General features: G+C 35.8%; 2 protein-coding genes across 2 annotated transcripts; both read left to right on the plus strand.

Moving 5' to 3' along the window:
* Positions 1 to 2346: 2346 nt before the first annotated feature.
* LOC128047575 (olfactory receptor 5H8-like) lies at positions 2347 to 3285 on the plus strand. The gene has a single exon (XM_052639821.1). The coding sequence runs from the start codon at positions 2347 to 2349 to the stop codon at positions 3283 to 3285; it is 939 nt and encodes a 312-aa protein (XP_052495781.1).
* Positions 3286 to 7904: 4619 nt separating this feature from the next.
* On the plus strand, positions 7905 to 8843 carry LOC128047571 (olfactory receptor 5H8-like). Its single transcript, XM_052639807.1, has one exon. It carries the CDS (start codon positions 7914 to 7916, stop codon positions 8841 to 8843), a length of 930 nt encoding a protein of 309 aa, XP_052495767.1. The 5' UTR covers positions 7905 to 7913.
* The last annotated feature ends 1435 nt before the right edge of the window (positions 8844 to 10278 follow it).

Below are 10278 nucleotides of genomic sequence, written 5' to 3' on the forward strand. Positions count from 1 at the left end.
GTTTATCTAACTTGAATATCCAGAGGATGTTCTTGAAAAAACTAGCTACTGCCTCTGAATCTTCTATGTCAAATTTTGATGTCCATCTGCCCAGTCACTTAGTTAGTCTCTCTCCTTTACTAATCACTCCTTCACATCTTACATGTCACCAAGTTGCAGCGAAACTGAGCAGGACCCTGTGGGACCCTCATAAGTACAAAAGACTTTCATTATTTCCCATTTCTTTGTAGGAAAAAAGCTTTAGCTCCTAGACCTTCTCTGAGTTCCTAAGGTCAGATTCAAACAGTTTTTAATTAGGAAAAGGGAGGGAATACAGAGGCAAAGATGAATGGTCAGCGAACAATATTGCAGAGATGAAGCAGGGTCCTTGTTGTCCCTCAAGGAATATACATAACAACATAGCTTTAAGTTTTCTTTAAGGCCTCTATTCAGGTAGAAGATGGTAACTTCAGGCTGAGCACAAGATTCCTGGAACACACCCTGTTACCTACCTCACCACAAACCAATCAGAAGAGACTCATACATTCCGCAGCCCTCATCCCAAGTTTTGCCTTTAAACACTCTTCCTCAAAAACCAAGGATGAGTTAGGATTTTAGAACATAAGCCACATATTCCTCTTGCCTAGCCCTGTACTAAACTTCTCTCTTCCAAACTTCCAAACTTTTGGTTTGTCTGGTCTCTCTATGCATTGGGAACACAAACTTGAGTTCAGCAGTACAAGTGATCTTCATTCTCATTTTATTTTGATCTCTTTGTCCTCCTCATCATTCCTAATGTTATATCACATGAACTAAGAATTTCACGTACATTTAGATCACCTGGTGAATATTTAGAAAATGCCTTTTATCAGAGCCCATTCATGATCTACTGTATCAATTTCTTCACTTATATTTCAGAATCAATATTTTGCACAAAACTCCCCCAGACAATTCTGATGTATAATCTGGTTTAGGAATCATTGGACAATAGCTACAGCTTCCTAATTATTGTTTATGATGCAAGTTTCTTCTCCCTGCACCCTATTTTCTATAGCCAAATATTTAACTTAAAAAATAAGTGATGTTCTCTCTCCTTGTCTAATAAGTTTTAAATTATTGCCAAATGCTTGCAGAATGAAGTTCAAGCTCTTCCTATGGCATTTCATTCATTTTATAAACAGGTCCCTTCTAACATTGTTACTTTGTTCTTACATTCATGTTCTACGCAAAGAATTTCTTGACCTTACTCTGTCAGTCATTTTAGTCACTCAGTTGTATCTGACTCTTTGCAACCCCACGGACTGCAGCACGCCAGGCTTCCCTGTCCATCACCAACTCCCAGAGCTGGCTCAAACTCATGTCCATTGAGTCGGTGGTGCCATCTGACTAGCTCATCCTCTGTTGTCCCCTTCTCCTTCTGCCTTCAATCTTTCCCAGCATCAGGGTCTTTTCCAGCAAGTCAGTTCTTTGCATTAGGTGGCCAAAGTATTGAAGCTTCAGCTTCAATGTCAGTCCTTCCAATGAATATTAAGGACTGATTTCATTTAGGATGGACTGGTTTGATCTCCTTGCAGTCCAAGGGACTTTCAAGAGTCTCCTTCAACACCACAGTTCAAAAATATCAATTCTCCAGTGCTCAGTTTTCTTTATAATCCAACTTTCACATCCATAGTTGACTACTGGACTAGTTTTGACTAGACGGACCATTGTTGACAAAGCAATGTCTCTGCTTTTCAATATGCTGTCTAGGTTGGTCATAGCTTTTCTTCTAAGGAGCAAGTGTCTTTTAACTTCACGGTTGCAGTCACCATCTGTGGTGATTTTGGAGCCCCCCAAAATAAAGTCTGTCACTGTTTTCATTGTTTCCCCATCTATTTGCCATGAAGTGATGGGACCAGATGCCATGATCTTTGTTTTCTGAATGTTGAGTTTTAAGCCAACTTTTTCAATCTTGTCTTTCACTTTCATCAAGAGGCTCTTTAGTTTCTCTTCGCTTTCTGCCATAAGGGTGGTGTCATCTACATATCTGAGGTTATTTAGTATCCCCTAAGTTTGCTTATCTTCAGAATGTTTTTCTTCTCTTCTAAATCTTCTCGTTTCTGTGCAAAGTTTTAAATGACATAATGCTTTTCTGTGTTCTAAATCTGCTCACTTCTGAAAAAAATTTTAAATGATGCAATTGCATTATTTTAATATAACTTTTCCACTACTATTTTTCATGTATCATAGTAAGAGTAAATAAAATAAACAATATTCAAGTTAGCATATGCTTTTATTTCAATTACCCTCAGCAGATTCACTTTTAAAAATAAATGATGTCCTTTTTCCATTTACTACATTGCATTTCAGGGGCCATCTATTAAGGATATGGAAACAAAAAATGCAACACAGCTGAGAGAGTTCATTCTCACAGGACTTACACATCAACCAGAGTGGCAAATTCCCCTGTTTCTGCTGTTCTTTATGATATATCTCATCACCATTATGGGAAACACTGGTTTGATTGCACTCATCTACAATGACCCTCAACTTCATATTCCGATGTACTCTTTTCTTGGGAATTTGGCCTTTGTAGATACTTGGTTATCATCCACAGTGACCCCCAAGATGCTAGTCAACTTCCTGGGCAAGAGTAAGATGATCTCTCTCTCTGAATGCAAGATACAATTCTTTTCCTTTGCAATCAGTGTAACCACAGAATGTTTTTTGCTGGCAACAATGGCATATGATCGCTATGTGGCCATTTGCAAACCATTACTTTATCCAGTGATTATGACCAATAGACTATGCATGCAGTTGCTAGTCTCATCATTTGTAGGTGGCCTTCTTCATGCCGTAATTCATACAGGTCTTTTATTCAGATTAACCTTTTGTAACTCTAACATAATACTTCATTTTTACTGTGATGTCATGCCACTAATTAAAATTTCTTGTACTGATCCTTCTGTTAATGTTCTGATGATATTTATTTTCTCTGGCTCAATACAGGTGTTCACCATTCTGATAGTTCTTGTCTCATATACACTTGTTCTCTTTACAATATTAAAAAGGAAATCTTTGCAAGGCATAAGGAAGGGCTTCTCCACCTGTGGGGCCCACCTCCTGTCTATCTCTTTATACTATGGGCCTCTTCTTTTCATGTATGTGCGACCTGGATCTACGCAAGCAGATGATCAAGATATGATGGACTCTTTATTTTACACTGTCATAATTCCTTTCTTAAATCCAATTATTTATAGCCTGAGAAATAAGAAAGTTATAGATTCCCTGACAAAAATGTTAAAGAGAGATGGTTGTATCTCATAGTATAACGGTACTCTTTTCATTTAAATATTAACAAAATTATATGGTTTAGATGTTGCTATGTGATAATGTTCAGTTTTTTTTGGATGTATAATTGTTCTATTATTTTAGTGACTTAAGACATTAGTAACTAATAAATCCCATAAAATAGATTTATATTCTTATTCAAAAACACATAAAAAATTTAATCATCTTTATAGAATACTAAAATAAAGCAAAAAACTCCAAATATTTTCTATGCCTGTATGTTCTTCAATGTGGTTTTAAAATGCATTAAATATTAAAACAAAGCAGTTCCTCTGAAGGAGATTTGTTTATGATGTCTTTTACAGTTATAAGTCAATCACATTTAACTCCAAAGTGGAGGCAGATTGGTATTTGAATGAAAAGAGGCAACCCCTAGGAATTCTGCTGGCCATCAAAACGTCTTACATTCCACTTTATTTGGTGCATGGTAAATTTCACTTCTCATGGGAATCAACTCTCATATCACAGAAAGAAATAGGAAAGCAATGAGAAAAAAAAAATGACAGGGGATCTAAGATAATGAAGACAAAGAGCTACACTATGAGAGATGCTTTTACCTTAGTGCGCTCCAAGAGAGAGACAAAAGGCAAGTTATCTCTTACTATCTATGATGATTTCTAAAGTCCTTTCTAGCTGTGTATATTTGCAGGTCAACCTGGGAAACTTTTCTAAGAAAGTTAATAGATAAACTGAAGGTTTAGGATGGATAAGAATGAAGAGGCAGAATAGGAAAATAATGGTCAATGTTCCTAGAAGTTTTTAAAGTGAAATTAATTAGAAAAAGAAACAGTCACATGTAAAGTTATTGGAATGTGTGGATGACAATAAGTTTTGCATACTAAGATGCATACTAACAAAGTTCAAATAATGAAGATATGATACCATACTGTGGCTAGGAAAGACATGAACAAGAGTTTGGATGTGTGTGCTCCAGATGCTCATTTTCATTCCATACTGATTCTCTCTTATGTCCTAAACATATCTGCCAGACTTTTCTTTGTAAAAGGAACTGAGATTAAATCACATAACTCTTCAAGGATTTTTAATGGACTCTCATTATTACTGGGTTTTCCAAATTTGCTGACATACTGAGTGCAACACTTTAACATCACATTAGGTTGTCATTAAGGGAATCAATGGTTCTATCAAGGGAATTTTATTTTATTATTCCTTCTTCTTCTGGCAAATGCACATAGTTAAAATGTATATAAGCAGCATTTTCCTGAGCCTGGAAAATTAAGCCTCCAAAGTGAATCTGTGGAAAGAACTATCACGTTACTGTCATTCTGGTGCTCTTGTATTATTTTTTGCTTCTGAAAGCCAAACTCTCAAAGAATCTCAACAATTTATTAACAGATATAGGTAAGAGAGGATGACTCTTATAATATTCCTTTTTAATAGAAATTTAAAAGAATTTTAAATTTATAATAATTTTGATTTGGTTTACAAGATGCCTGAACAGTCAGTTGAAATATTACTGTGAGTAAATGTGAATAAGCAGAATGGCTCTAAGGCTACATTTTACCATTTAATCATGCTTAATTATCTGCTTAGCATAATCACAAGACTCCACAGGATAAGAGTTGGTAAACTAGAACGTTAGATTAAAAGTTGATTTAAATATTTAGGTCACAATGTTTCCTGTGTAAGTAATCTTTCTGATAATTGTGTTCAAAATATTTATTCTATTTAACTAACTACACTGGTGGATTAAATTTTAAGTTATATCACCTAAATAGTAACCCCTCTATCCTTTCATCCACTCCTTAATTATTTCATTGAGTATATCTGTGTACATATATATGCAAAAGTGCTGGAAATAGTCCTCAATCATTTTGACCTCTATAACTTCATAGGTACCCATACACTGAATTGAGAATTTTTCATTATTTACTGATATGGGACTGACTGGAAGGAAAGAATATTTCAAATAAATACACAGTTAACAGCTGCAGTTATTGGCATTGGTTATTTATATGACCTTTATTCAGTTCTAGTCTTTGGCTCAATTTTATTCTGCTAATAAAACCTGTGGATAAGCAAATGCTGTGATGGAAAACCAGAAGGATTTCTAGAGAAAGTCAGCTCTAATCTCAGTAATAGCAAAGGTAAAGTATCTTTCAAACATGAAAAGCAGTTTGATGCAGTGTTAGTATATTTATAGACAATTGAAGTAAATTTATTTAAATTAAACACTGTCATACACAAATTCCTTAGGAATAAAAACTTGGATATTTGAAGGAAAGAAAAAGGAAAGTTTCCCAGTGTTAAGCAATTTCAAGGAAAATCAGGGTTAATAGAAACATAAAGCCCCCAAACTGTTGAGACTTTCCCCTTACTTCATCTTCAGCCTTTCTCTGATACTTCCTCTCCCTCCTCATGTCCTTCTCTTTTCTACACTTATCCATCTATGTTCCTTCCTCTTTTCCTGCTTTTTGTTGTTTCATGTTTTCTTTCCACCCACCTACACTTCTCATTCTACTTCTCTACCCACTCTCATCTCAATGCCCTCCTCTATCTCTTTTGAAAGTGTTCATGACATTTTTCTACAAGAAAAAAAAAAAATCTCCTCTGTTCTTCACATCGCAGATGCTCTGTTTCATTCTGTTCACTGCTGTGACATTTGCTTCCATCCGCTTTCCAGTGTTCTTTGATTCAGTTCTATAACAAAATGGAAACTGCTCTCACTAAAGCCACTAAAAATCTCTTCATTCCCACACTCAATTATCTCTGTTCACTCCTTATCTTACAAGAGCAGTTATTTCACTTTTGGCACTCTACTTTCCTGTGTGCTTTTAAAGTATTGTCCTCTCTTTAAGGTCCCTACATTCAGATTTCCAACCCCTTCCCTCTTCTCTGATCACTCTGCTCAGTAGTCTTTTCTGGTCTTTCCTTTTCTCTTTTTTTGGGTGAGCCAGTACTCTTGTTTCCAAGAGGAAAACAGTTAATTGAATGAAAACTGAATCCAACAAAGACATGCTAGGAAAGTTGGAGAAACCCACTGGAGAAATGGGTAGTCAACACTCCAAATCATGTTCTAGCTCTAGCTCAATAGCCCTGTTGTCATTGTTGCTGAACTTAAATACCACAAATCACACTGAAAATGCCATTGTGATGGGCACAGGATTCATTTTCTGAGGACATGATACTGTTCCCTTGGTTGAGTTGGCAACCAAAATTCTCTTCTGCACACATCAAGTCTTTGTCATTCTCTCTATATATTCCAAAATCAGTGTATGTGCAGCAGCATTACTAGCAGTAGATCAAGTCCCCTTACATTAGGTTCAAGGAAAAGTCAGTTTCTAGAAGTTTGGTTTCTAGACTTATTAGGTAGAAAATAGGATCAGGTGTTATGTATCTAAAATTATGTATATACCTATATATATATATATATATATATATATATATATATATACACACACACACACACACACACACATATATATCCATTTTTAAATCTTTTTAAATTTCCTCAAATTTATTTTCATGCTTTATTTCCCTTTACCTTATACACATTTTCCAATGGATAGATCATACTATATTTTAGCCACTCTATGACTCCTAAGTCATTATATTTTATTTTTATTAAGGTTTTGTAGAATTATATACCTGGGTGTTCAGAGGATGCTCCTTGCAAAAACTGGCCATTTCATCTGAGCTTTCAACATCAATTTTTGAAAACCGTTGGTGAGTTAGGCTTTTTTGAGCTGAAGCCACCCATTCTCCTTGTTAGTCCCTGCATGACACCTTTCTCTACTCCAAACTCAGACATTTTAATTTGTTTGACCTCACAGTGCATCGAGGACACAAACCTGCATTCCGCAACACAAATGAGTCTTCATTCTGATTTATTTTGATCTCTCACTTTGTCTTCTTTGTCACTCCTAATGCCATATCACACATGAACTAAGAATTTCCCATACATTTAAATCACCTGGGGAATATTTATACAATGTATATTATTAGACTTCATTCAAGATCTACTGATCCAATGTCTACAGTAATACTTCAGAATCTATAATTTGAATGAAATTTTCTCAGACAATTCTGATGTGTAATCTAGTTTGGGAGTCACTGGACAATAGCCACAACTTCCTGATTAGTATTTATGACACAAGTTTCTCTCTGTGCAGTCTATTTTCTTCAGTCAAATATTTAATTTCTAAAATAACAGATGTTGCCACTTCCTGTTTTATATGTTTTCATTTCTTGCTTATTTCTTGAAGAATATAGCTCAAGATCATTCATATGGCATTCAATTCACTTTATAAACTGTATAAGATCTGTACTTAGATGCTGCATCCATGCCTAAACATAGAATTTCTTGACCTCATTCTAGAGCATCCCCTAATTTTGCTCATCTCCAGAAAGTCTTTCTTCTCTTCTAAATCTCTTCATTTCTGTACAAATTTTTAAATGTTGTAATTGCACTGTTTTAACATAATTTATACAAGTAATTTTTATGTACTATGAGGTAAGATTAATAGAAAGCATTTAGATAGTATATGGTTTTATTTCAATTACCTTCAATAAACATTAGTTTTAAAATTCTTGATAACTTTTTCCATTTACTGCACTTGTTTCAGGGGCTATCTATCAAGGATATGGAAACAAAAAATGCAACAGAGCTGACAGAGTTCATCCTCACAGGTCTCACACATCAACCAGAGTGGCAAATCCCCCTGTTCCTTCTGTTCTTGATGATATATCTCATGACTGTCATGGGGAACCTTGGTCTGATTGTTCTCATCTACAATGACCCTCACCTTCACATCCCCATGTACTTATTCCTCGGGAGTTTAGCATTTGTGGATGCCTGGGTATCATCTACAGTGACCCCCAAAATGCTGGTCAACTTCCGAGGCAAGAGTAAGATGATCTCTCTCTCTGAATGCATGGTACAATTCTTTTCTTTTGTCATCAGTGTAACCACGGAATGTTTTTTGCTATCAACAATGGCATATGATCGCTATGTAGCTATTTGCAAACCATTACTTTATTCAGTGATTATGACCCATAGACTATGCATGCAACTATTAGTCTTATCATTTTTAGGTGGCCTTATACATTCCATAATTCATACAGGTTTGTTACTCAGAGTCACGTTTTGTAACTCTAATATAATACATCACTTTTATTGTGACATTATGCCACTGATTAAAATTTCTTGTACTGATCCCTCTATTAATGTTCTGATGGTATTTATTTTCTCTGGTTCAATTCAGGTGTTTACCATTCTCATTGTTCTTATCTCTTATACACTTATTCTCTTTACAATATTAAAAAAGAAGTCTATACAAGGAATAAGGAAGGCCTTCTCCACCTGTGGAGCCCACCTTCTGTCTGTCTCTTTATACTATGGGCCTCTTCTCTTCATGTATGTGCACCCTGGATCTGAACAAGCAGATGATCAAGATATGATAGACTCTCTATTTTACACTGTCATAATTCCTTTCTTAAATCCAATTATCTACAGCCTGAGAAATAAAAAAGTCATAGATTCATTGACGAAAGTGTTAAAGAGATATTCTTAGATCTCATAGTAATATCTGTTTTTATTAAAGCATTAACTAAATTGTATAGTTTTAATCTTGCTATGTAATGATTAGTATTCAAAATTTTTTGTACTTATAATGTCCTATAATTTTAGGACTTATGTTAGTACCTAATAAATTCCCTAAATAATTCTTACTTCTTGTTACAAAATTTTAAACTAATTGTTTATAGAATACCAAAATAAAGCAAAAAAAAAAAAGCAAGCAATCATTTTATATGTGTTTATGTTCTAGAACATGACTAAAAATGCATAAAGTACTAAAATAGTGAAGTTCCTCTAAGGGGGAATTATTTATGGTATCTTTGATACTTATAAACCATAGACCTAGAGACAGAGACTCATTACTTTTAACTCCACAGTGAAGGCAGGTTGGTATTTGATTGAACAGAGGCAAATCCCAAGAATTTTGTCTGCTGTGAAAGGTCCCATATTCCACTTTATTTAGGCTATGGTAACTTTCATCATGAGAAACGCTGGGCTGGAGGAGACACAAGCTGGAAACAAGATTGCCAGGAGAAATGTCAATAATCTCAGATATGCAGATAACACCACCCTTATGGCAGAAAGTGAAGAACTAAAGATCCTCTTGATGAAAGTGAAAGAGGAGTGTGAAAAAGTCAGCTTAAAGCTCAACATTCAGAAAACGAAGATCATGGCATCCAGTCCCAACACTTCATGGGAAATAGATGAGGAAACAGTGGAAAGAGGGGCTGACTTTATTTTTCTGGGCTCCAAAATCACTGCAGACGGTGATTGCAGCCACAAAATGAAAAGACGCTTACTCCTTGGAAGGAAAGTTATGACCAACCTAGACAGCATATTAAAAAGCAGAGCCATTACTTTGCCAACAAAGGTCCGTCTAGTCAAGGCTATGATTTTTCCAGTGGTCATGTATGGGTGTGAGAGTTGGACTATAAAGAAAGCTGAGCACCAAAGAATTGATGCTTTTGAACTGTGGTGTTGGAGAAGACTCTTGAGAGTCCCTTGGACTGCAAGGAGATCCAACCAGCCCATTCTAAAGGAGATCAGTCCTGGGTGTTCATTGGAAGGACTGATGCTAAAGTTGAAAGTCCAATACTTTGGCCACCTCATGCAAACAGTTGACTCTTTAGAAAAGACCTTGATGCTGGTAAAGATTGGGGGCAGGAGGAGAAGGGGACAACAGAGGATGAGATGGCTGGATGGCATCACCGACTCACTGGACATGGGTCTGGGTGGACTCTGGGAGTTGGTGATGGACAGGGAGTCCTGGCGTACTGCGGTTCATGGGGTCGCAAGGAGTTGGACACCACTTGAGTGACTGAACTGAACTGAACTGAACTTTCACTTATTGTGGTAATCACCTGTCATATCACACAAAGAAAAGGAAAAACAAGGAGGAAAAAAATGGCATGGGAGTAAGACAGTGAAAA

The sequence above is a fragment of the Budorcas taxicolor genome, chromosome 1 (assembly GCF_023091745.1).
Source record: "Budorcas taxicolor isolate Tak-1 chromosome 1, Takin1.1, whole genome shotgun sequence".
Lineage (NCBI taxonomy): Eukaryota > Metazoa > Chordata > Mammalia > Artiodactyla > Bovidae > Budorcas > Budorcas taxicolor.

What these genes read in the sequence shown, in the direction of transcription:
- LOC128047575 (XM_052639821.1), top strand. Translation starts at nt 2,347, where the DNA reads ATGGAAACAAAAAATGCAACACAGCTGAGAGAGTTCATTCTCACAGGA.
- LOC128047571 (XM_052639807.1), top strand. Translation starts at nt 7,914, where the DNA reads ATGGAAACAAAAAATGCAACAGAGCTGACAGAGTTCATCCTCACAGGT.